This window comes from Fistularia commersonii, chromosome 22, assembly GCF_037954325.1.
Source record: "Fistularia commersonii isolate RoL2024-O1a breed Wild chromosome 22, RoL_Fcom_v1.0, whole genome shotgun sequence".
Lineage (NCBI taxonomy): Eukaryota > Metazoa > Chordata > Actinopteri > Syngnathiformes > Fistulariidae > Fistularia > Fistularia commersonii.
The window spans coordinates 11,666,778-11,694,633 of NC_141305.1; the positions used below are offsets into that span (position 1 = coordinate 11,666,778).

The window sequence follows — 27,856 nt, forward strand, 5'->3', positions numbered from 1 at the left end:
TGGCAACCCGAGCGTGAACCCCCACCCCCGCCACCCCAGTTCAGACAGGCAGCCCTCGGTTTGAAAGTACCGGCTGCGCTGCAATAAAAGCCGGAAGGTGCCTTCCAGCAGTGTTGGGTGAGAGAGAGAACCGCGTGTGAAGGAGCCGCCATGGAGAACGCTCACACCAAGAGCGTGGAAGAAGTTTACAGTTATTTCTGCGTCAATGAGAGCACAGGACTGTCGCTGGACGAGGTGAAGCGGCAGCGGGAGAAGTGGGGCCTCAACGGTACGACAATCCCGACCGCCGCCGTCACCGGGAAGTGTGTTGTCGGAGGGCGGGGGGGGGGGGGGGGGGGGTGGAAGTGATCGGCGACCGAGCCGGCTCGGTGTGTTCATCCGACGTCATCACCGGTGACCTCGAGGGTTTCCCGTATCTTCCAGTCTTAAATGAATGATTAACCGGTGGCACCGCGCCGTGACGTTGACAGAGGTTAGCTGCAGAACGCGGACCGCCGTGTCACCTTCCCCGCCGCGGACCCGCAGCACATCAGCCCACGTGTATGCGGACCTGGCAGCCACCTGACACCGAGCGGGGGCCGCGGGATCACCGAAGTAACACTATCTGTCAAAGTTAATCTGTCCTGCTCCGGCCTCAAACAGCTGTTTTATATTAATATCGACTGGGAGGTCGAGGGGCGGGAGTGTATTGCCCTGAAATCACTTTGACCTTTAGGTTGATTGACGTTTACTGTTTTTTTCTCCCCCCTTTTGTGTCAAGACGTTTTGTTATGTTGATACAGGATCCCTAAGAATCCTCTGCAATCCAGTGATTAATCATTGTGCGTTTTAATATCGCTTGCAAAATTGATTTTCCCACATCAATCTCACTCAATCGGACCATCTACTGTACATCCAGACATAGGTGGGTGCAGGTGGAAAACACATTACAAGGAATGATATTCCTTGCACCCAAAGAGATTTCAGTAAAGAATTACCAACAGAGGACCGAGAAGTCACATTTGTAAATGATCTGAAATCCAGCCGTAAATAAAACAAAATTAAGTCTTTATGTAAGGGTACCTGTTAAGTATTCGTGTCCTCCAAATGGTGTTACTACGCTTATGTTTGAAAACAGACTTCCAAATGCTGTGATAATGCAGTTTTAACTGACGGATTGCCCTCTGACCCTGCAACGACACATCAAATCTGATATGAAACATGACCGTTAGCTGTTGGTTTTGACACTATGTGTCAGACTTGACATCTTTGAGTTTTTTTTTTTTTTTTTTTTTTGATTGGTGAGTTCCCATCTAAGAAAGAGGAACGTACCATGTTTTTTTTCCTGATGGCAGACCTCTGAAACATTCATTTACCACTGACTTTCTATTTCATTCCTCTCCTGTTTCCGGTGTCATCCTCGGACCGTCCGACGCAGAGTTACCAGCAGAGGAAGGTAATCTCTTCAGTCAGTCATCATTTCATACATACACCGTTCTGTGGTCTGTGCTTTAACAACTCTGTGCCCGCAGGGAAATCTTTATGGGAGCTTGTCCTGGAACAGTTTGAAGACTTACTTGTGCGAATTCTCCTGCTGGCTGCGTGTATTTCTTTTGTGAGTATATTACTGTACTACCTTGCATCTTCCGATGGTCTGTGTCCAATTTGAACCAAAGTATTTGGGCATCCATTGTTACCATCCCCTAGACCAACAGATAAACAGTTGCTTTTATTTAAAATAATCACAAAGTTCAGAGAGTATGAGAATGAGTCACTACATCCTACAAATAGACCTTCTCCCCCCCCCCCCCTTGGATCCGTTTGGCTGGTGGGTGAAGTCGGGACTGCATATGGGATTATCATTAAGCCCTGTGTGATGACTGGCAGGGGTTAGCTTGTGCACTGCATAGTGCCAAAGTGTGAACGTCTTCAGCTTGTTTAACCCATCTGGGGTTACACTCGCTTATTAGGGGGGTTAAACACTTGAGAAAGTTAGCGGCCCGTCTGAGGAATGGTGACAACAGGAGGGTCAGCACTGAGTTGCTCCCACCCTGTGTCATGCAAGACATTTGAATTATGAAACATGACCTCTTGGCATTTGCTACCACTCAGTCCTCTCACTTTTACTGCGAGAAACATAAATGTTTGACAGTGGACTGTAAAAGATTTCTCACAAGATGAGCTGGATATATTATCATGTCATCATGTAGATTTCCTGTTCTATGTAAAATCATGGTCAAGGTGTATCTTCTTCTTCTTTCGGCTTTTCCTGTTAGGGGTCGCCACGGCGAGTCAACTTTCTCCATCTAACCCTATTCTCTGTATCTTCCTCTCTCACACCAACTACCTTCATAATTGTCAAGGTGTATACCTTCTCTTTTTAAAAAAGTGGAGTTCTTTATCCGTCATTTCCTTACCTTCACTTCTGTGACTTAGCGTTTTACTCAACTTTGTTCCGACTCATTGTCACTACTCTGTTTGAACTTGGCATCAGATTTGTGTTAATTTTCACACAAACTAAAATTGAGTGAAATACTCCAAATCTTTGTGAAAGTGAATTTTGTTTGCAAAGAAAGGCATCTGAAAACGCAGTTCCTCTTTCAGGCAATTATTTAATTAAAAATGTGATAGAAACCTTTTCAAATCGGGCCAAATTGGATGGCCAAAACAAAGGTGAAAGGTGACATTGAAAATGTACTTGGTAGTCAATGCGCTCTAACTGCCTGTACCTTGCGAGTCGAGTAAAATAGAATAGAAATCGCTTTATTCGTTACTTTCAATTAAGCGCATAGCGCAACACCAGTGATATTTGACCACTGTATTTAGCCCATCGTGGATGAACCACTAGCCCCAGGGGCTGCCTTCTGACGTTAGGGCTTCAGTGTCTTGCTAGAAAACACTTTGACAGGCTCGCAGGAGCTGGGAATCAAACCAGGAATGTTCAGATCCAAGGACAATCACTCTAACCCCCATTTTTCCTGGTTTAGAGTGAAAGTGTCCTGTGTCAGGGGAGAGAGAGGGCATCGCTGATCGTATCTGCTGGGTTTGGGTGACAAGTACTGTCAAGTTGATTCTCCTCTCTGTTATAGTGCTCAGTAGTGCACTTCAAATGGGTCGCAGTCATTTTGCCGCTGACTTTCATCATCCCTGTTAATAAGACGTTGCGTTTTTGGTTGTATTCCAACGAGCAAGAGGAAAAAGTGAACCAATACTCATTGGAATAATTAAGAAATAATGCAGTTACTTTTTGTTACTTTGTACTGACTGTATTACAATAACAGGTTGCCGTGTGTGTGTGTGTGTGTGTGTGTGTGTGTGTGTGTGTGTGTGTGTGTGTGTGTGTGTGTGTGTGTGTGTGTGTGTGTGTGTGTGTGTGTGTGTGTGTGTGTGTGTGTGTGTGTGTGTGTGTGTGTGTGTGTGTGTGTGTGTGTGTGTGTGTGTGTGTGTGTGTGTGTCCAGTTAGGTGATATAGAAGGTGTCACAAGCTGCTGTCTGACAGGGGAACAGAGCACCACTTGAGACCAAATTTGGGTCCTCGTAGTCAGGGCCAAATATGCGTTCGGCGGGGAAGTCTAAAGACTGAATCACTATTACCACTATTAAAGGACACACTGTATACAGTAGAAATATCCAATTAGAAAATAAAATGTATTACAATAAGTCAGAGAAAAGAAAGCCACCACACACCAAGCACATAAACACATCAGCAGTAATTCCATAAATGTAATCAGAAATAAATACTATACCTCTAACATTCTCTTGTTCACTGAGACACATATGCAAACGAGAAACAGAGCGGTTCTTCATAGTCAAAATGATGAGCTATAATGAAGAGGAAATATTTTCCCAAATAGAAGAATCCCTCAGTGACTCAGCAGCAAGAAATCCATTGCCAAAACATTCACATTTTTTCTGTAGTTATCGCCATTCACTTATTGATATAATTTGACAGATTAGTGGTTTTCTCTTTATTTCCTTAGAATTTTATTCTTCTTGTGGACAGTTGGCCAAATGAAGCTGGAGTAATGACATCACATCTCACTTTACAGTATAACACTCAATTAACCCAATAATTTTCGACCAATTGAAGAATAATAAAAAACATTTCCGTGTGTGCGTGTGTTTCACCGTGGCCATTACAAATACACTTGGTGCTACAGTATCGATAGAACTACTAGACTTGCCGCAGCCATTTGAGTTATGTTGTTTCAATGACTTTGGCATCTAAAGCAGCCAAGTACTTAGATCTAATTGAGCCTGATTACTTTATTGCATTATGGGATATTAACTAATCAGGTCTGACATTCAGGGTGATTTTAGGACAATTTTCTAAGGAACAAGAAGATAATTTGACAAGAATAGTGTCTTAACACTGACCTGTTCTTCAGTACTGCTGGTGGGTTGCAGTGTATTGTTCCCCGAAAGGAATTTGTAAACCTAGTAGAGTCCTGTTTGTGTTAATCGTGAATTCTTGGAGGCTTCCCTGGGATTTGGACCTAATGCTTGCCAAGCCAGTTCTGCTCTGGCAAAATGTAAACATGCCATGCAGTTTCAAAAGCAAGAGTATCAATAATTACTGATATCCAAAGGGGACCATTACCAGACGAACAAAGTGAACAATACAAATAATACCGTTGGCCAGATGCAAGCAGTGCGGTGTGAAAGCAATAACACTAACTTTTAGCACACCGCTTGCGTAGGTAGCACATCACTGATTTTAACTCCGTGTGACACAGACAATCATGTCATTATGTCTGTTACAATCTCTTAATAGGCAGATAAAAGTATCATCAAAATGCCAAAATTTTCAAGGGCTCAGAGATTTCATTTATTCCCACATTTACAGTACATCGAGCGATAGAGGGACCTCTCCTACGTTATTTGATCCCAATATTTTTCCAGCCTTTTTCACAGCCTGCGTGCTGGTTTAAGTGGATGAGCTGTCCTCTTTCCATTAGTACTAAGTTTTAGATCTTAAAACAAACATCCGATTCATGTCCTCCTCCTCCCGGGCTTATAACTATGTGATCAGCTTATATGTGTGACCAACAGCTATCATTTGGATATCTGTCAACCCAAACACTTTCTTTCATAAGTAAAGCTCAGTGGGATAAGATCCTTGGATTCCTCAGAATCTATCCTGATGATATAAGTATGAGGAGGTTTTCTGACATGCTTTTAGCCCCTATCCACTGAGTATTATGTCTGTGATGTCAGCTTTGTCAGCCTCCCTCATGAATGAAGCATTTCTGTCAAAAGGACTTGCTTTGGGAGAAAAAAAATCCTTAAATCCTGCATATATGAAGACCATATGAAACATTCCAATTTATTTCCTTGTGACTTTTCAGCTTATAATCTGTTACAGGTAACCATAACCTGTTTCTTGTAAGAAAAAAGATGTTTTAATGTAAAATTTACTTTCACTGTAAAATGTTGGGAAATAATGAGATGTGTCCTCTGGTGTTTTCAGGTCCTGGCTTGGTTTGAGGAGGGGGAAGAAAGTATTACAGCCTTTGTGGAGCCATTTGTAATTTTGCTCATTCTTATAGCCAATGCTATTGTTGGAGTGTGGCAGGTGAGAAGTGCTGGAAATTCACTGTATTCACTGTACAATGTCCCTTCTGATGCCAGTTGCTTGAGGGTAAAAAAGAAATTGCTATTATCATGGGAATACAAGCTTTATGTGTGTGCATGTGGGTTTGTGTGTGTGTGTGTTTAGGTCAGTCTGAATGCGTCTGAATTCCAAAACTTTGGGGTGTTCTGTAGAACCAATAGAATTTGTAAATGCATTTTATGCCATGACAAATCTCAATATCCACTTCATGAAAAGTCTTATCATTAATACCATACATGCATTCCTGGTTCCTTAACTGTGAGTTCTTGGTCTTCGATGATCCCGTCACTTGTCATAGATCCTTCATGCAGCTTCATCATCACTTCACATTGAAATTTCTCCACCATGTACTTTACCACCCAAATACCTTCAAGCCCATCAGCATTCACGGCAGATTTTGCTGAACTGTGTGGATGGTCCTTATTAGCTCAAGCTAGCTCATTAATATCATAAGCACTTTTGAGGCCTCCTAAACACAACATCAGAATGCTGATGGCCACAATCAGTATCAACAAAGGACAGGGTTTATACTTGGCTGCCAAAAAGGCTGTGTTGAGAACTTAGCAGGAAAGATTACGAAAAGATCAGTTTATCCGATGATTACTGGATGTGCAGACATTCAACGTTTTCTCCACCACACTAAAAATTACTAGCCTTTAATGAGTTCTGATTTGCCTTATGGAGTTTACCAAAGGGTTGTAGGGTAGTTACATTGAAGAATATTATAATTCTAATTTTATTTAAAGATTTTTCTTTTGAGTTCTGAAATGTGGGATGCAGCTAGGCCAGTTTGGTGAACTCTCTGTCAGCCTCCCCTTAAGACCACACCTCCACAGACATGGCTAATTACATGATTAGGCTGCTGTAACAAAAGACACTTGTGCTGCCAGTGCAAGACCAATCAGGACCCAGGGGAGCATGGCGACTGTTTACTCAAGGTATTTTTCCATTATGTAGAAATTGAGAGAATCGGTTAAGGAAAATAATTACCATCAAAGTACAGTAAACCTTAATTAGCAAAGACAAGTGAAAAGCAAAAATTTGGATTTTTATGAGACCATGACCTGAATATGAATTTGCATCTCTACATTAATTCATTCAAATATTTATCTAAATATCGCCCCAACCTACAATGTTGCCTCCTTTCTTAAAAAGAAAATAGTATTAGAAAAGAAATGCATATGTAAGTTTATTTTATTTTTAGCCTCCGACTATACTTGGTGCCACCATTGATATCTTAACATCAGCATTCTGTCGCCAGCTCAGCAGAGCAGAACTCGAGACTCTGAAGGATGAGCAGCTTCCCCACTCAAATCTTTCTCTTATCTCACGAGAGACCAAAATCATGTGTCCTCCCTTGCACCTTCGCGTGCTGAATTAACAAACAAACAAACAAACAAGCTTTCACCAGGGAACAGTGAAGAACTGTCATCAGTCTGCAGCCTAGATGGTTTATTTTCACTCAGACATTGATATTAGAGGACCTTACTTGCACCATAGATCAATGTAATGCTGGAATGAAAGTTATTTATCCTTCCATTTGGCAGGCAAAGAGGAGTTTGCTGTCAGTTTGTCACCAGCGTTTCTCTGATTAATATATCAGGGCCGGTCCTCGAGTGCTACATTTCCCTAAGATTTATTATCTCAGTGCAGCATGTTTTCTTGCTGGCAAGTTGAAAAGGGTAATATAAAAAGTAAAAAAAATCACCTGGAAACCAAACACATGAACATGCTTGATACTCTCAACACATTAACTGTGTATTTTTTTTTCATACTAGAGTACTCATATCAGAACAAAATTCCACAATATAATACTACAGTTGATGGTAGATGGCATTCATTATATATGGATATGTTGCCCACCCTTTTATTTGATAGACCCAGCTTATCCCAGGGAAATGTTGATCAGTAAGCACTAATTTCAGTTTTTCCTAATTAGGAACGCAATGCTGAGGATGCCATCGAGGCATTGAAGGAGTATGAGCCTGAGATGGGCAAAGTGTATCGGCAGGACAGGAAAACGGTCCAGAGGATCAAGGCCAGAGACATTGTTCCTGGGGACATCGTAGAAGTTGCCGGTAGGTTGACTTGCATGTTTAAAGAAACCCAGCTCCCTGTGTTGTCGGTGCAATCATTTGTTGTTGTTGTTTGCTTGGAGTCACAGCCAAAAGAGCTGAGATGTAGAGGTTGATTTTTAAATAAAGACAGGATCATCTGAATGTCACATGACCCAAGTCACCGTGAACCTTGAAACCCACAGAAATTTAACAATTTAATACCACACTTGCTGCAATCAACAATATTTTGTATCTCTGTGAAAGAGCATATTTTCCTGTACTTATTTGATGATCAAAGAAGCTATTAAGAACTCTGGTGTTTTCCATGTTTTTGTTCTTGGCCTCTGTTTAGACTTGTCTTCGGTGAAGAACGCTTGGTTGATTTGGCCACACTTATTGCGAGCTTGAGTAACACCTCTTGTGTGCCGCTACAGAGGGGACTCACCCTGCAAAAACGATGTATTTTGAGTTGTTAATTAACCCGTAGTCTCAAAGGGTAGGTCGCATTTCTCATTAAGGCCAACTTTTACTGGTGTGTATTAGGCCTGTGTGACTTGGTGCGGCAGTATCTGCAAACTCATCTTCCTCCTGCATGGTCCGAGCTTTTTGTCTGCTGAAACTCACTGGATGTGAAGCCTGGATTTTCTTCCCCTCCGTTGTGCTGCTCTATGAAGTATGCTTTTTGCAGAGGGATGAATGGAGGTGGATGTGTTGAGGAATGCCAGAGTCTTTGAAGCACTAGCGTTATCTCAATACTGTGTTCAACTCTTAACTACTGAGGTAATGCATATGTTTTTATGTGCATAGGGCTTGGTTATATTTTTAGCTGTCACAGGTAGGCTAGATTCTGGAATGCTATAGTTATAGCAGGCAATGACTCTCGTGAATATGACAGGTGCCCATACCTATCTGTGTGTGCCCCTCGTGGCCCATTCTGCATTGGCAAAGAATGTCAGTGTGGATGACGTGGAGCAGTGTTCAGCAGGAGCCCCGAGTGACCTTGACAAGGACAAATAGAGCTGAGATGAAAAACAACTTTGCATATTATTTTCTGGTATTATCCATATGACTCCGAAGGTAATATATGTAAGACTACATCAGTCATATATTGATATATGATCAAATGTTAATAATTGTGGAGATATTATGCGTATGATTTCACTGTCCCTATCGAGGCACAAATCATTGTTTGGTGTGTATTACCAGTTTTTCCTCCATAATTTTACATGACGAATAAATCACGATAAATTAGCCAGTTACCTCAAAAAGTCAACAAATCATACAATAAGATATAATCAATGAATAATCATTTAAAAACTGGTCATTTACAAAGCAGCGAGAAATTATGTAATAAATCTGGACTGCTAAACAACACAAAAATCAGGAAGGTCCAAGACAATGATCAGAAAAATATCAGAAAATAGAAATATGTTTTAATAGTTCTATTAAAAGTATTAGAAAATATAAATGATATTTTGAATTTTACATATAGATAAAATGTAATCAAAGTTGTATTCATCCAGGGTGTTTTGACACATGTTTGAATAGGCAACAAAGGAGTTATACCACCGCTCCTTATTCTAAAGCCTAAATCTTTTGGGTTGTGCTTGTGAGAAACCAAAACCTATATTGACATGGAAAAATAGCCTTTTGAATATTAAGATTATGTTTTTCATATTTTTCATCCTGAATTCTGTAGTATAATTGTATGCTACTTATGAAATTTTGACCATTTGTCACTCCAGAAACACTACCTCCTCTGCATAATAATTTCGGTTTAAAGGGAAATGTCTAGGTCAGACACATGCACACATGAGTGTTGGTTATTTAAAAACTCATGATCAACAGAACTGCAGATGTGGCTGTCAGCAGCTTGAGGCAAAGCTAGTTTCCAAATCCCCCAAGGAGCTTCTACAAAGGGCTATGTCCGGTTCTCTTTTTTTTATGAATAATCCCTAGAACATTCAAAGTGACCCCTTCCAGGCAGAGGAGGAGCCTGATGACGTAGCAACCAGCTAGCTCTCTGCTGAGCCAGGCGAGGACACAGTGGAGCCCCGGGAGGCCTCCTCAGCCGTGAGGAGAATAGCCAGCAGCTACTGTTAGTGGAGTGTTAATGGCTCTCCCTCACGCTTAGCAGCCACAGTTCCTAAACTCACTGGAACATGGTCATTTCTTCTAATATCATTAACTTCTCAGATCATTTGATGCTCTTGTAAAAGTTTTATATTTGCAGTTTGTTCCTTTAAATATGCTCTAGCTGAATAAAGTACCCCCCCCCCCCCCCACACACACACACACACATACACACATGCACACACCCTTGTAGGGCAAATCAAATGTTTGTTCACAGCAATGTGGCTCAACTGAACTATTTAACAAATCCGAGGATCTCTATGACATTCAGATCATACACTCTCCCGGAGAGCTGTGATTCATGAATCATCAGATGGATGCATCAGGACTCTGGAAAAGCATGCCATATTCACAAGGCTGTTTTTCTTATATACATACACACACACACACTCAGCATACATAGTGATGTCTGGGTAGGTATAAATGATCATGTCACATACACAGCATGGCTGATTTCAAGGCAATGTCTTGGTGACATTTAGGGTAATTCCTTGTCATATTTTGTGATATTTGTAATGTTTCCTGACTATGTTTGGGGCATTTCCTCATAAAATGAGTGAATTATTAGTTAGCTAATTTTTGCTGATGTTTTAGTAGATTCCCTGCTTGTTGAGTTTTTGCTCTAAGTTGGGCTACCTATAGCCTGGTTAATTTTTTGAGATTATGTAAAGACAATGATCAGTCAGTGAGATGAAAACCATCATTTGTCTAAATACTGCAAAGCCTCACTTATAGTAAAAAAACTATACTAAAAACTAACTTTTGAAGGATTTACTCTCTCCTCTGCAATCCACTGAGAAAATAGCAGCATTAGCTAACGTGTTCACCAGTTGATATCCGCGTCCGTAAACAGTTTTCATTTTAAGATGCCTGTTTACAGTTTGGTGTCGGGGGCTTACAGATCTGTCTTTTCTCAGAACGGCAGATCTCAGTGGGTTTGCTGGCTGTGAAGTTTTGGAGTCCAGTGATGACGGCACTGCATGTGAGTGGCCGTAGTGGTGGAGCGTCTCTCATCTGCTCCTATTGAGCTGAAGAGAGATGACCTTATAGGGAAGCGCTTTGTGGGTATGCTTCCCACCCCAGCATGCTCAATGCATAGCAACCCTGCCCATCAGCACCCGCACCCTCCACTAAGATTCCAGACACCATGGATAGTATGTGGCATTTAATGTGGTCTGGCAAGCATCCCATGTCACTGAGGGATTGTCTTTTGGCCAAGGTTCCTGACTTGTCAGCAAGACTGAGACAAATGGCCTCGTCTATCTGACTGGGGAGGCCAGCATTAGAAACTCTAAAGCCTCTGTAGTACCGTCCTGCATGGACGCTGAGGGATTCAAGGGAACACCATTGTGGGTTCGGTCTTCAATTCAGCTACTCATTGTATGGGGTGGAATACTCAAACTATTCATCAGTATGACTATACAAATTTGACTTCAGTTTTCTCCAACAGCCAGGGAGGGATGGAATGGTCCAACTCTTAGACAATACTTAGCGTAAGTTTCTGCTGAATTGGAGACTGAAGGTAGCCATGATCGTTTGTCAATAGAATTGTGAGAGAAAAAAATCCCTGAACAAAATTCTTCATAATGGAAATCCTTCACACTGCAGGAAAGGCAAGGTGTAAGAGTTGTCTGTTTTTACAAAGCTACTGTTTATTTTTGTTAGCTACTGTGCATTTTTATCTCCATTTGTTTGGTTCTTCATATGGAGAACCATGGTATAATTTATGCTTAAATCACTCAATCATATTTTCAAATACTAATTATATTACCCGACGTATTCAGTTGGCATACTATGATCGAAGTGATTTTCGGGTCACCTGTGCGATTTTTTTTTTTATAAAGCTTCTCTTTCACAAGATGATTTCTACAATGTCAGAAAACCTCGAGTCCAAAGTTCAGTTCTTTGCTTGATTTGATGTTGGCAAATATTCACGTTCATCTGTAATCTCCACATATTTGTTGCCAGTCCTTCCTAGAATCCAGCGTATTCACTGCTCCTTGTTCTGGAACAACTTTTTTTGCATTGCCATGGGAACAGGAATGATTGCATGCTACATAAAGGCTAATCCTGCTCTGCGGAGCGGAGCTCTCAAGGAGGCTGCAGCAGCTTGTGTAACAAAGGTTATGGGTAAGGGTCAGTTCCAGTGTGAGCAGTCATATGTTTGCATCTGTAACCGAAGGAAGTAAAGCAGCTCTTCAGAAACTGAAAAACATTTTGCTCTGCTATTGTTCCCTTACTTTTGTCCTAAACCAACATTTGTAGGACTCATTAGTGTGTCCTCCATTCACTTACACACATCCTACTCTTGGTTTAAAGGAGAAAGTCCTCTTAGATAGATGTTATAGACTGGCTGGGTTACTTCCTTTTAGATCCCGCATTGTCATGGTAACAGATCCCTCTTATGCACCCGACCCCCTAATATTCTGTGCAAAAAAGCTAAATGAACAGTAAAGAGCTAATCAGCTAATGTTTTACATATTCCAGACAGGTGTTCAGAACGTTCCCTTCTTGGTAAGGTGAACGTGGCTGGCTGTAGGAGCTGTGCTTGAGAGCCGCTGGATGCTTTACATGTCTGTTACTCTGAAATTACCCTCTCGACATGCCAGGACGTCAGCCTTTTGTTCTGCTGCCATCAGCACATGGACCCTCCTGGCTAGCCCTCAGGAAGACTGGCCTGCCGGACCACATGCTGTCCCCAACACACGGCAGGGGCAGGTGCCAGGCAAAGCTGCCAGCTTATGTTCAGTCACTGCCCCCCAGGCTGTTGAAAGGTCCTGTTAAAAGGCACCTGTGGGAGTCACATTGGGTATGATGTCTCACAGGTCTGGCCTCTGGTCACCATGAAAACTGTAGAGCCCATCACTGTTGGCAAGCATATGTGTACAAAAGTGACTATAGTGGAGAAGATGCTTGGACCACAACCAAGTAGGATGTTGACATGAAGAGACAGATGATATACACACACTTTATCAGAGCAGTCCTGCTTTGTAACACAGGCTCAGAAAATCACCATTAGTTTCTTTGTGATCGCTCATCATCGTACCTCATTGTTGGAAACCTGTTTTGGCTCAGCAAGCTCTCAGAAGTTGTCAGGCTTTCTTCAAAAGTGACTTAGCTCAGGAAGTGTTACATAACTTTCAAGGATATAATTATATTGCTTTGGGCTTTTAAGGACAACATTTCATTCAGTTCCTGTATTGCAGCTGAAGTTAATCCATTAAAAGCAAGGCTGGCTGATATGGAAAGAAAAGGAATATTACAATATTCAGAAGCTCTTCTGAGAATCACATGTTAGATCCTCAAGACCAGTAAACGGAGTTTGTCCTCAGGTTAATGCGGGGTACTTCGACTGGTGAATGCTGCTTTCTGCAGCCTTTCGCAAAGCTTTTCATGCAGGTCATGCAGCATCACTCTTCTGACAATTAGTTCGATTGTTTCTGTGATTAGAAATTTGAAATCGAATCATTTCTTTTAAGTTTATTTTTTCGAAGTTCAAGATTTTACTGTAGATTACATGTAATTATATGTGATATAAGTTTCTCATAGCTATATCCCATAATTAATGGGATAAAGAAAGCAACAACTAGACTACGGGTAATTCATGGTATTTGCAGCAAAAAGAATCTTTAGACGCAAACCCAATACTCGATTTTGAACAGATAGCAAATAGATGTGGACAAACAAAGATTCGCGTTCAACAAATGAAGTGTGAAAGCACCTCATGATGCCTGAAAGATTTCTCATCTGTTATCTGTTTTCAGACATTCTACCCAAAACGAAAATTAATTCTCCCTGCCTGTGTATTATTGCAACTAAGTGCAAATGAAGTTAACTATAGTCTTTTATTTTTTTAATCAAAGGTAACTTGACTCAGCTGGGTGACCTTCAGTCGAGTTTCCATTGTGCATATCAATCCATGTTGGGATAGTTTAAAGATGCGACTGAGCTGGACACAAGTCCTACCTAGAAAATCCTTTTCTGCCTGTCTTGACTGGCTGATGGATGCTGACAGATGAGCGTTCCTGGCATCACTGTCAGGACAGCTAGTGAGTTGATAATCATCCAGATTCTCTCTGGGTTGTCTCTGAACCTTGAACCCAAAGTGTTTAAGTGCATGTTCCTGTAAAACAGCTGCAGGTTAAGTTGGAACCAGTAGCCTAATGACATTGCAATGAAGGATAAAAATGTCATATGTAAATGAGAAATGAGTCAACTTTTAAATAGTATGCCTCAAAAAAAAAATCCAAAATGCACAAACTAAAAATCAAGAAAATACTCGAAAAATCGCACAAAAAAATTTCAAATTGATTGGAACATTGGGATCAAACCTGAAGAATTTACTTGTTTGAATTATATTTTAAGGTCAGAGCTGTAATGTTGCATCAGATTTTTCTCCCACAAGCATTTACACAACAGTGAAAGTACTCCTTATCATGCTGGGGACATACTACTTCGTGGTGTGTGAGTGAAATAGACTTTTTCAAATACTGATATTTGAAAATATTCACCCCTATTGCTCTACCAGGTGGCTGGGTGATCCGGGGGTCCACTTGTTGTAACATGGCATCTTATGTTCATGTTCAAAACTGATCAGACCATCAGAGAAGATACTGAAATGCTTTTTCCATTTTTGGCCACACACATTGTTTGTCCCATTGCTATTTTCTCCTCCCCCCTCTAAAGGACACACAGGTTTTATATTTCAAGATTTGGTTCCTTCATAAGTACTAGGCAAAAGTACATGTCATATCTTTCCATTTGTTGTCTGTCCACAGACAGCTCTGTTGTAACTTCTACATGTTATGTTTCATTCCAAAATATTAAGCTGGGTTCTGTTGGTTCTTTTTTTTTTTTTTTTTTTTTGGTCTTGACTAAACACATTCTGAACACTGCAGGTCCATATGTAGTCTCCGTCCACAGATCTGTGCCTTGGCCTGAGCCATTTCCCTAGTTTCAATGCCTTTATGTACCATTAGAAAGCTGAATTGGGTCACTGCAATTCTGATGTACCCAAATTGGTCTTTTCCTTTGAGACGGGCCTTTTATGGCTCCAAGTCCTTCATTTCCTCCTCTTTCTTTGGCTCTCTTTCTCTTTGCCTTCAGCCATGGCAGCACTGTTTTGCTGCTGTGTAGTAACCTCCTTCAATGAGCTGTGCTTCATCAGTTTGGTTTACAAGCTCACTCAATGACTTACAGCTCACAGACATTAGCCAATATCTCATGTAGTATGCACCAGAGTCTGACCAATATATCAGTCTGACAGTTTTATTCACTGATATTTTATTTCTTATTGAAATATATTGTGTGTGGGCCAAAGCTGTAGAGATATGAAGCTTTAAATAAAGATGTATGTCGTTAATATAGATCAGCGTTGAGGTTTATGTCATGACATTTGCAGGCCTTCTCATCAGTTGATACTGTTGCAATATAATACAAAAAAAAACTGCCATAACGTCTACCCATTGAAAGATTGTAATAGGAAATTTAAACTGGTATGGTCAGTTGTCACAGACTATGCTGTTAAACTTAACTGTGTATAATTGAGGTGTTACTGATATTTTTACCATGATGAATATATGAGTGAAAAGCAGTATATTGATTAAAAAAAACAAAAGAATTTTAATTCACTTATACTCTTAAAGGACACATAGAAGAGGCCTGACAGGTGGGTCTTTTGTTTGGCTAGAAGAAGCATACACATTCTCTGCCACCCCTCGGGTTATCAAGCCGGCCGTTCCAAAGGCGTGGGCAGCACCAATAAAAAGATGCTTTACTGTGGGCTCAAGATTGAACTTAGCCATTGTTATAAGGCAGGTACATTGCAGCACAGCACACACAAGAACACACAAAAAATGCACATGTAAATATGATACTCTGATCAGATTGCTTTTGCTTTTAGTACATTTAAGTTGCAGTGCATTCACCTTTACCAGATACATAAAACAAGAATATGAGCCGTTCTACTTCTCACCATGCGGCTGTGGCTCAGTTGGTAGAACAGGCATCCCGCTAATCAGAAGAATGATTACTAGCTCCTTCTGTCTACATGCCAAACTGTCATTTGGCACTCCGCTGCCATCAGTATGCTAGCTCGCGTAAAGCGCTCGGAAACCGCAGTCGAGCATTCCATAAGTTAAGACCTATCACATTTCCCCAAACTTTACAATCAGTGGTGCTTAACTCAACGTGAATAATGGGAGTCCAGAGCACCAGCAGTTATGGCTGGTCCAAACCCAGTAGTGTTGTTCTTTCATTGTGTTTTTTTTTTTTAAATAGATAAAGAAATTGTATTCATGCTTTTCGTGTGCCCATGTGTTTGATGTTGCAGCACTGGCATGTTTTGCCCTTCATTATGTTTTGTTTGGTTTAGTCGGAGACAAGGTGCCAGCTGACATCCGTATCTGCTCCATCAAATCAACAACCCTGAGAGTGGACCAGTCCATTCTGACCGGTAAGACTTATCTACACCAGATTGATAAAACTGGCAGGAAAGAATCTGATTGTAAAGATAAACCCTACTGAGATTTTCCATTTCCTCTGACATAATTTGTGCTATTTACTCATTTTCCAGCAAAAATAAAAGAAACTGAAAGCTTTCATTATATTCCGCACAGAATATTGTTTCATACAAATGCCAAACAAGGTACTCACACATAGCGGTTCGTGACACTGTTTCCACTTCGTACATTTAGCTCTAAATTGAACTCTTCATTCTGGAGCGTGTGAAAGGTCTTTGGCATGTTCTAGAGATAATTGGCTGGCCTTCATCCCGATGATGGTTTTTCATTAACCTGAAACCCATTTATTTTCCTTGTAGGCGAGTCTGTCTCTGTCATCAAACACACCGATCCTGTGCCCGACCCTCGTGCTGTCAACCAGGACAAGAAGAACATGCTCTTTTCTGTAAGACTATCACACGTCCTGTTGATTTTCCTCCACTTGGTGTTTATTTTCTTGGTCTCAGCTCCCCGGGAAAAAGGAGTAACGAGTGGCTGAACACCAGAAGAAGGCAATTTCAGAAGGTTCTTGGAAAGCATTTCCAGGACTTTGTGTTTTTCAGGATATGCAACACCTGTCCAAGGACTGCTGCCCAGAAACTGTTGTCTCAGGGTCTGCAGCAGCCTAAAGAAGGGGAACTTACCGCTGTAAGGATCGGATTCTCTAAGCTGTTCTTTTGTTTATTTTTCGTGTAGGGCACCAACATTGCAGCTGGGAAAGCTGTAGGTGTTGTCGTTGCTTCTGGTGTTAACACAGAGATTGGTAAGATCCGTGACGAGATGGCGGCCACAGAGCAGGAGAAGACACCCCTGCAGCAGAAGTTGGATGAGTTTGGCGAGCAGCTGTCTAAGGTCATCACCCTCATCTGCATCGCCGTGTGGATCATCAACATCGGGCATTTTAACGACCCCGTCCACGGAGGCTCATGGATCCGTGGGGCAGTCTACTACTTCAAGATTGCTGTGGCACTGGCTGTGGCCGCCATCCCAGAAGGCCTCCCTGCTGTCATTACCACCTGCCTTGCCCTTGGCACCCGCCGAATGGCCAAGAAGAACGCCATTGTCCGCAGCCTGCCCTCAGTGGAGACACTCGGCTGCACCTCTGTCATCTGCTCTGACAAGACAGGAACCTTGACTACCAACCAGATGTCTGTCTGCAGAGTGAGTTTCGATCTCACACATGTACAAACGCATCGGCCTAAAGTTTGTCGGTATTACCTCAATGTTACTCACGATAGACTAGATTGAACAAAAAATCAAAAGGAACATTACTCTGCATCAAAAAGTTTTTATTTAATATTACAAAGACCTTCTTGCAGTGACAGAAGATGTCCACTAGACACCTCAGAGACATCGATTTTGACACGGTCAGGTTATTCAATGACTCACCTTGGAAAAAAAAACAAAACACACACTGTCAGAATCAACAGTTGTCAGTATCTAAATCAAATAGTTTCAGATGTCACAGCCAACATCTATTATTACACACTATCAAAGATTCATATCAAAAAGTGTTTTCCTATCTGCCAACTTGTACCTATACTGGTATGTTAGTGGAACGGGGGTGTTTGCTGATATCACGTTGCTGCTATATCCTGAGCAGTGAGATAGACTGCCTGGTGTTTAAAATATGATGACAGTGGTTCAAGAGACAGACTGTGTTGGTCCGCTAAGATGTTCACAATGTCGCTGCATTGTGTGAATAGGTTTCCAGGTTATTTAACAAGGAACAAGCATGCAGGCGCTGTTCTAATCTGCACTGAACTGTTACATAACAAACCTTGTGTCACCGAGCTGCCAAGCTGTCAGGCTTTAGTTCCTCTCTGACAGCCCAGGCCTACTTGGCCCCATGTAAAGAAGTCATGTCAGCATGTATTTCAGTTATGAAATCATTACTTTTCTGTTTAGTGACTTCATTGTAGTTTCATGAAGCCATTAGTTTAATTTCTTAATTGAAACGGGCCCAGACAGGAGTTAAAAAACGAAACAAAAACTTTTTACATGCATCTGCTGTTTCTCATGATTTATTGGGATTCACGGTGTGTTCTCTATTCAGCCACCAAAAAAGAACACAATTTTCTCTTGGGACAAACTAACAGAGATCTTCATAGATATGTGTTAATTGAGTTTAAACCATATCTTCAAATAAAAAAAAACAAGTTATTATTAGTTTTCAAGTAAAACTGCTGACGTGAATTTAATGTTATTTGATAAAGGTGATAATTTGTTGGGGCAGGAGTGTACTTTTCAGTCCACCCGGGTTTAGTCAAAAAAGCGGTGACATTTCAGCGTCACTATCTAATCTTTTAATATTGTATTCAGCCTTTTGACATAACAAGGCAGGTAGAACTGATGAGGATTAGTGTTATTTTATTTATGTATGTATGTATGTATGTATGTATGTATGTATTTTGCAATTTCAATTAGATAAAATTTATTGGATAAGTCAGGAAATGATAGAGATTGATAGTGATCATTTTCATAATCATAAAGTCAGCTGTTAAGAGTTAAGAGGAGGTCGCTGAAGTGGAGGTGATATCCTGAGTAGGGTTTGGCTGTGAGGTGTTCTGTGATTAAATGGAGGCATAACCATGTTAGGCACACATAATACTCCAATACTTTTGTAAATACTTTGGAGGTTATTATAAGTTTTGTGATGATTGTTATCTAGAGCCTTGGAGGTCACACATTTTAGTTTAGGTTTTTTTTTTGGGGGGGGGGGGGTTGTTTTTTTTCACATGACATTCTATATTTCATTTTGTAGTTTGCCGCACATTCTGGACAAAAGATAACTTTCGTTAAAACCGCCGCTGGCCTCTTTGACTCAGCTCTAATTGATATGGGCCTTGAAACAAGTCGTATCAGGCCACCCTTTCAACTGCTGCACCTAAAATAGGTCTAGTGGTGCAGGATGTTTGTCATCTGATTCTTGTCATCACCTGTGTATCTTTATCAATCCATGACGCCCGGGCGTCTTTGTGTGCGTGCGTGTGTTCGAGGTTTCCTGCAAGCAGGAAGTTTCGAGTCCTGGGCACACCACTGTGTGTCCTCTAGCTCCTTCACAGCCTCTAATGTTTATGTATGGGGAGAGGCTGAACAGTCTTTTCTCACATTAGGCAGCAGGCCACCCAGACTGGCCCTCACACACTCACACTGTAACAGTGCAGGCTAATCTGCAATCTAAAAAGAGACTTGGGTCCACTTGGGATTCCCAAGGCCATGCCTGGGGTTTTGTTGTTGTGTGTTTTGTCCTAAATGAATTTTTCACTGTGTTTCATCTGGTCTTTTAAACTCCCAGATGTTCGTTGTCAACAAAGCTGAAGGCGAAAGCTGCTCTCTCACGGAGTTCACCATCACAGGTTCTACATACGCTCCTGAAGGGGAAGTGTGAGTATTAGACAATTGTGACTCGACCAAACACTGTAATGTGACGCAGATCTAGGGCTGACGCTATGTTTTGTCCCAAGGTATCATGACGGGAAATCTGTGAAAACCTCCCAGTACGACGCCCTGGTCGAACTGGCCACCATCTGCGCCCTGTGCAACGACTCGTCTCTCGACTTCAATGAGGTCTGAACACCGGCCCTGTCTGTTCTACCTGCCTGAAATGGGATGCTGTTGTTGTGATTGTTGTTTTTCTGCAGCGTGGCGCAGAAGGTATACATTCCTGGTTCGATTCCTGTCTCCTAGTGTATCGAACTGTTGTTGAGCCACACTCTGAATCCCTTACTGCTCCACTGGCAAGCCCACTGCTCATGGTTCATCCATGATGGGCTCATTGCAGAGAATTAATTTTCCCACAGGGATTAATAAAGGATAAATAATATTAATAATCATTTATTTATGATTATTATTATTATTGTTGTTGTTGTATTTCATCCTTAATTAATTTTATATGGACTACATGTGATTTTCTGGTTCAGCAGTAAAGCTCCTACTGATCTTTGTGCACTAAAAAACTAGGCTGACCATTTGAAGAACTGATATATAATGAGAATCAGATGAGAAATTTTGACAATCTACAGCAGATAAGGTTTTTGTTTTCATGTAAATTTCTCTACAATATACCTGGTAGCCTGGTAGCTATGACCTGTAATGTAATATTTGTAAATTCTGTCCATCTTCCTATAATACCATCACATTTTATAACACACCCGGCTCTGTCAACAGTGAAATTTCCACTCATCTGTTTTCATATACTTCTTCACTTGTGCAGAAAAGTCTGGGCCAGAAAAAAATATGTATACCTAAAACTGCCCAAAACATCTTTTCAAGAAATTGTTGTCATTTATTTTTGTTGTGCATTTGCATTTTTTCTTTAATGTCATGTTCCTGATTTTATTTTATTTTATTTTTTGCTTGAAGGTTTTAGACTGCTGTCCTTTTTTTCTTCCTATTTGCTAATCACACTATTCAAATGAGTAAATCCTTACAAATAAGAATATAGACACTCTTCAGATGTAGTCCTTCCCCCATTCTCAAACAAAATTGGCCCGGTGACAGTAAATGTTTTCTTGGCAAACTGAAACGTTTTCGCCACCACAAAATGTATTGACAAAGACGGAGGTTGGACTGAAATGCTTAGCTCGTAATGTACAGGCTTGTGCTGACCTCGCCTGTGGCTGATGTGTTTAAAGATCTCTTCTCGAGAAACAAAAGCTTTTCAACTTGGTTTTCGAATGAAGCCAACCATCTGTGGTGTTCCAGGTGAAAGGCGTGTATGAAAAGGTGGGCGAGGCTACAGAGACAGCACTCACTTGCCTGGTGGAGAAAATGAATGTCTTCGACACTGATGTCCTCAACCTGTCAAAGATCGATCGGGCCAACGCTTGCAACTCAGTGAGTGAGCATATGCACACGCAAAGACACACACATACACACCTGTTACTGGAACACCTTCTCTAACTGTCTGTTTGTTGGGGATCAGGTGATCAAGCAGCTGATGAGGAAAGAGTTCACACTGGAGTTCTCTAGAGACAGGAAATCCATGTCCGTCTACTGCACCCCCAACAAATCTCGCTCCTCCATCGGCAAAATGTTTGTCAAGGTACCCTGCCGCAGCCGCAGACCAACCGCCCGCGACGGTTCTCTGCCGAGTGCTCACCTCTGCTGTCTCTCCAGGGGGCACCGGAGGGCGTCATTGAGAGATGCACCCATGTCAGGGTAGGCAACAGCAAAGTTGCCCTCAGCAAAGGCATCAAGGACAAGATCATGTCCGTAATCCGGGAATACGGAACCGGCAGAGACACGCTAAGATGTCTGGCTCTGGCCACGCGAGACAGCCCCCCCAAGATTGACGACATGATTCTTTCAGATACCACCAAGTTCTCAGAGTATGAGGTGAGGTATCAGTTCGTTCTGGAGTTTTTGATGAGGTAGAGGCAATTAAACCTCTTGGGCTCTTTGCAAGTCAATACAGCACACCCGCTTGTCTTGGAGAGTTCTTTGTCTATTGTTGGAAACAGTGGAAAAAGCGAAGCCCTTGTGCTGTACTGCACTGGAAAATTATAATCTGTTATATTTGATCGTAAAGTCAGTCAAATTGATTAGCAAAGTCAACTGGCTGGAACATTTGGGATCATTTAGATATTTATTTAAATGAAACCAGTGTTTACAGATATCTCTCTCAGATGTCTCCTGTGTAAAATACTATTTACTAGTAAATAAACAAGTAAGTTACCTGAAAATTCTTATTAGATTTGTGTTTTTTTTAGTTGTTTTTTTTTTTTATGGAGTTTTATTGCATATTTTTTGGGATCCTCTGTACGATTATTTAATTTCTTTCAAATGAGTATTACATGCAGTATTTTTCTGTGAAATAGTAGATAGAATTGATTACAGTAATAATTGACAGCAGCCCTGAAAAAGCGCATCTTATGCGCGTCAGTTGTGTTCCTTGTCCGTCAAACTTGCTTGACTGATCAATTATCCCTAAGTAGAAGGATTGCTGAATTTAAACTGTACCACTAAACAAACACACATCCAACATCTCTGTGTCTCTGCCTCCAGTCCGACCTGACCTTCGTAGGCTGCGTCGGCATGCTCGACCCTCCTCGACAAGAGGTGGCCGCCTCTATCAAGTTGTGTCGTCAGGCCGGCATCCGCGTCATCATGATCACTGGGGATAACAAGGGCACAGCCGTGGCCATCTGCCGTCGCATCGGAATCCTGACCGAGGACGATGACGTGGAGCGCATGGCCTTCACTGGGCGAGAGTTTGATGAGCTCACGCCCTACGACCAGCGCGAGGCGGTAACTCACGCTCGCTGCTTCGCCCGCGTGGAGCCTTCGCACAAGTCCAAGATCGTAGAGTTCCTGCAAGGATTTGATGAGATCACAGCAATGGTACGCCATCTGAAAAGCTACTCTCTTCTTGGGCTGGTAATCTGTGGAATCCATGTTCTAAACTTCACAAGCTGTGTGTTAATTTGTGGTGTCGACGTGTCCGTAGACCGGAGACGGAGTGAACGACGCGCCTGCCTTGAAGAAGGCAGAGATTGGAATCGCCATGGGCTCTGGCACCGCCGTGGCCAAGTCTGCCTCCGAGATGGTCCTTGCAGATGATAATTTTTCATCCATCGTGGCCGCTGTTGAAGAAGGCCGTGCCATTTATAACAACATGAAGCAGTTCATCAGATACCTCATCTCCTCCAATGTCGGGGAGGTCGTTTGGTGGGTCCCCTCCTGACACATGGCTGCTAAGGACAGTATAGAGCGGTTTAGTTGATGTTTACTCCTGGAGCACATGCATCACCTGAACGTCCAACTGGCACCAAATGAAACTCAACACTTCTATGTTTCTTGTTCACTGACCATCTTCTGCATAGTACGTTACACAAGATATACCATAATTTCCGGACGATAAGCCGGGACTCTTTTCACTTGAACAACGCTGCGGCTAATGTATGGACTTTTTTTGGGGGGGGGGCTAACGAACTTCACGCCGCTAAAACATTTATCCTTGTCACATCGGACCGATGAAATGACTGGGAAATTCTGAAGAAGACGACTTTGACGGTTTTAGTGCGCAGGAGGAAGCCCGAGATAGCGATCGGCTAGCCGGTGCGGCTTATATTGAGGTGCGCTCAAAAGTCCGGAAATTACGTTAATAGAAAGGCAAACTCGTCTTAATAGGGTTTGCGTGTGTTTCGAAAAACTCCCTTACGCATTCAAATTGGGTTGAAATTGTTATTCGAAAGCACCTTGTCACCCGATTCCCACTGGGGGCTGTGCAACTGAATACATTTATGCTAAACCTTTAGGATCATTAAAGGTAGCGAATTTTTTTAAAGCCCTTAACATATAGATCTTAACACTCGTTAATTTCATCGCGTCCAATCCAGCTGATTCTGATAGGATCCCTTTCTCCTGCCAGCATCTTCCTCACTGCGGCCCTGGGTTTCCCCGAGGCTCTGATCCCAGTTCAGCTGCTCTGGGTCAATCTAGTGACTGACGGCCTGCCTGCCACCGCCCTCGGCTTCAACCCCCCAGACCTGGACATCATGGAGAAGCCCCCCCGCAATGCTAAGGAGCCCCTCATCTCTGGCTGGCTCTTCTTCAGATACCTTGCCATCGGCGGTCAGTCGCGGTCACACGGAGTGGTTTCGTACCAGATGGTGAACGCGCTAAGGTCCCGTGTGTCATCTGGCTTTGGCGTGTGTTCTCAGGTTATGTGGGCGCCGCCACGGTGGGAGCTGCGGCCTGGTGGTTTACCGTCTCCGAGGATGGACCCCAGGTCACGCTGTACCAGCTGGTAGGCATCACACACATTAATAACCAAGGACAGGGACGTGCCTGCCTGCATCTCAGCGTGAGGTCCAGCCAACATGTGACCGATAGGTCGACAGCAACTAAAACCCTCCAAATATTCTCGTATGTAATCAAAAATGAAGATTGATGTCAGTGAAGAGACTTAAAAGCCCAAGTTGGAATACCTCTGAGTGAAGGGGCTCAAATCTTTAGATGTAGTTCATGTTTCTCAAGAGACTTGGGGCTTCATTTGCAGAGGATCTGATCTGGTCAAAGATGATTCAGTGTTGCTGTCCTTCACATTTGCTTCAAAGAATATGAGGTACGCGGCATTTCTACCTTGGTAATCGAGGTCCTTGGAGAAGAAAACACGAGGAGGCAGGCACACAGGGGGTTTCCGAGTCTCAGAGTAAATACAGTAATGCCTGAAGGCGACGCTCTAATCTGGCCTGAATTTGTTTTCTGCCAAACTTTCAGTATATTTTGAAATCTTCTGCCGCACTTAATATTATTGTAATTGCCTAATATAAAGCAAATCGTTGTGTTCAGTTCAAATACTGTGAACTGACAAAAGCTTCTATTATTTGAACCCCCCCCCCCCCCCGCATCTAACCGGTCCTGTGGGAACATTTGCATAAATGTTCATGCATAAAACCGGTCCCTGGTACAAAAAAAGGTTGGGGACCGCTGCACCGAGGCCTGTAGTTCCATATTTAGAAGTTTCAAAAACTTTGCATTGGCGAAAAAAAATGAAGTTATTGAAATACTGCAACCGATGTTTGACTGCAATATCTGAAGTTCATGAGAAAAAATGGGCTGAGACCACCAGCTGTCTCCCTGCAGAGTCACTTCCTGCAGTGCACACCGGAAAACGTGGAGTTCGACGGCCTGGACTGCGAGGTGTTCGAGTCTCCCTATCCCATGACCATGGCGCTGTCTGTGCTCGTCACTATTGAGATGTGCAACGCTCTGAACAGGTGAGTCAGACCCCTCGTGGAAGCGGAGAAGGGGCGTTTATTCGTCCAGGAACGATGATGCTCAAACAGACGTCCGTGCTCAGTCTGTCAGAGAACCAGTCCCTGCTGCGGATGCCTCCCTGGGAGAATATCTGGCTGCTGGGCGCCATCTGCCTCTCCATGTCACTCCACTTCCTCATCCTCTATGTGGAGCCTCTGCCTGTGAGTGCAACGCCAACACGTTTGTATTACAAACACATACCGCCATTTAAAATTCACATTTTCCAGACCCAAGAGATTTCCAAATGTGTAGTTCACGTTCGCCCTCTAGTTGTCATTTTGCTTTACGACAGGCATGCAATGGGAGTTAATGAGATGACCTTTAAATAGGGTAGACACTTGTAAATCTACAGAAGCCGCATACAACTCAACTCAAGCACAATAATCACTAAAATATATTAAAACGGTATAACCAAAAAGTGTCAGGGATCATGTGTGATGAAAGCATATCAGCCAGAATGGAAGCCAAGGTGTACAAGACAGTGCTGAAACCGACAAGGTTGTTTGGTTTGGTAACCGTTACTCCGAGGAAACGACAAGACAAAGCTGGAGGAAGAAGAGATGAAGATGCAAGGGTTCTTCATCAGGAAGGAGTACATCAGGGGGACAGCACATGTTAGAGGTTTCGGAGAGAAGGTCTGGCAGACCGAGATGGTTCGGACAGGCACAGAGGAGATAGTGAATGTACTGGAAGGCTGACGCTGAGGTTTGAACTGCCAGGCAGGAGGCCGAGAGAAAGACCAAAGAGGAGATTTGTGGATGGAGTGACTGAGGAGATGAAGTTAATTTGCGTGAGACAGGGAGATACAGAGAATAGGCTTAGATTTAGGAGGACGATTCCATGATAGGAGCAGCTCTAAAGGGAAGTATAAAAACAATTCTTAACAGGTACTATTTGGTGCAGCCCCTGAACTAATACATGGAGCAAGAAGTTCTTCCAAAGATTTCTCGTCTGTTGACGTTGTTGTCAAACCATTGTCACAAACGCTCCGGGGGGGAGAGACACCTCCACTGACAGAAATGTGGCGTCTCGCCGGGCTCATGTGCCGTCTTTTACAGGTAATCTTCCAGATCACGCCTCTGGACACCACCCAGTGGATGATGGTGCTGAAGATCTCGCTGCCGGTCATCCTGCTGGATGAGCTGCTCAAGTTTCTGGCCAGGAACTACTTGGACTTTGGTAAACAGCTGGAGAAACCAGCTCGCAAAGGCTGCTCCCTGTCTGCATGTGCCGAGGGCATCTCCTGGCCCTTCGTGGCCGTCTCCTTGCCCCTGGTGCTGTGGATCTACAGCACCGACACTAACGTGTCCGCCATGTTCCGGCCCTGACTCCCCGCGCACCAGTGTGACGTGGACATTAACACACACCTCTAACACGGTCACGTTAACGCTGAACAATGTAAAGTCCGCGCCTGCACCCCTGGCACCCCGTCAGATCTCTGTATCTAGGACTTTAGAAGCAGTGCGGGCATATTTTTAAGATCTTGACTGACATTGTAACCATGTTTTTACTTTCCACCAGGCTTTTTCTTCTTTTTTTTCGGACCAGTTAGGGAGGCCCGCCGCATCGGAGCTGTGTGTCAAGCTGTACAGAGAATTTACAGTTTTATAATAATTGTTTTGTATTTTTTATGAGGGGCTTTGGGGACAAAAAAATGTTAGGAGGCTGTAAGAGTAAGAACCCTATATCACTGTACTAATTTAGGGCAAACATCGAATATTTGCCACGCCATGAATCTCATTAGTCACTTTTGAGCTCCATGCGTCCGGCGCAGCTACCTCAGTGCTGTCAGCGTTGTCACGACAACTATTTCATATTTCGCGGTTTCACACGTTGAGGTAGACCGGAAAAACCCTCACCCGCGCATTGAAATGTTTTTTTTTTGCGTTTCTCTTTTATCTGAGGGAAGGAGAGATCTATCATTGGGTTTGTTTACGTAAAAAAAAACACACGCTCGTCTTGCTTTTTTTTGGTAATTATCATCATGATTTCATATTTTTTTCAGTTACAATTTGACATAATTAATTTCTAATGTAAATATGTGCACACACTGTACTTGAATATATTACAAGGCCCCGGGAAGAAGGGGGTCTTAGCGTCCCAGCTCCACGTGCACAGCGTGGCTCAGACCTCTGAGGCTGTCATCGGAAGCGTGTATATCTGTACATAGCACACAAAGTTTAATCTATATAGTTATGTTTTGTTTTCTGTAGCCGTGAAAAAATGCTCCAGACCTTTAAAACAGCCTCCCCGCATGGCTTCTCCAGTAATACCAGGCCAGTGAGTGCTTTTTATTCTTGAGGCTTTTCGTTGTTTCCTCTGATACCTCCCGCGTGTTTACCCGCAGAGTGAGTACACCTTGACCTGCATGCCGACTAAAGCTTGCTCTCCCTCCCATGGTTGTACACACCCTCACACATTGGAAACCGTAGTCAGTTTCTCATGTAGTTTTTGAATTGTAAGGGATTTAAAAAAAAAAAAAAAACACATAGAGAAGGGGGATGGAGGGTTGTTGGTGAGTTTGTGGGGGGGGAAATGCCTTCAATGTCACAAAGTGCCAGGGACACGTTTGTTTATTATTGGCATTGCTGGCACAGCATCGCTAGTGCTGGTGGTTTGTTATTGTAGAGCAGCTCAGGGTTGGGCAATATGGAGGACCATTTATAATGCGAGATGCACAAATATAAACTCCTGGATAATCAGCAGCTAATTCCACTTCTACTTAATCTGGCAGCGATCTGCTTATCACTTGATTCTTAAAAATTAAGTTATATGTGTGTGTGTGTGTGTGTGTGTGTGTGTGTGTG

The 27,856-nt window shown here is 42.6% G+C and overlaps 1 protein-coding gene across 1 annotated transcript; it reads left to right on the forward strand.

Moving 5' to 3' along the window:
- LOC147221717 (sarcoplasmic/endoplasmic reticulum calcium ATPase 2a-like) lies at window positions 1–26,512 on the forward strand. The gene is made up of 20 exons (XM_086169318.1): window positions 1–268; window positions 1,418–1,435; window positions 1,512–1,594; window positions 5,450–5,554; window positions 7,533–7,671; window positions 16,157–16,237; window positions 16,604–16,689; window positions 16,980–17,444; window positions 19,582–19,670; window positions 19,751–19,853; window positions 20,991–21,122; window positions 21,211–21,330; window positions 21,405–21,623; window positions 22,293–22,628; window positions 22,735–22,955; window positions 23,659–23,861; window positions 23,951–24,036; window positions 24,876–25,009; window positions 25,093–25,210; window positions 26,108–26,512. The coding sequence occupies exons 1-20, from the start codon at window positions 151–153 to the stop codon at window positions 26,375–26,377; spliced, it is 3,126 nt and encodes a 1,041-aa protein (XP_086025444.1). The 5' UTR covers window positions 1–150; the 3' UTR covers window positions 26,378–26,512.
- Window positions 26,513–27,856: the final 1,344 nt, after the last annotated feature.

Coding starts and splice junctions, on each gene's coding strand:
- LOC147221717 (XM_086169318.1), top strand. CDS start 151: ATGGAGAACGCTCACACCAAGAGCGTGGAAGAAGTTTACAGTTATTTC. Junction 25,010..25,092: donor ATGTGCAACGCTCTGAACAG/GTGAGTCAGACC, acceptor GTCCGTGCTCAG/TCTGTCAGAGAACCAGTCCC. Junction 25,211..26,107: donor TCTATGTGGAGCCTCTGCCT/GTGAGTGCAACG, acceptor CGTCTTTTACAG/GTAATCTTCCAGATCACGCC.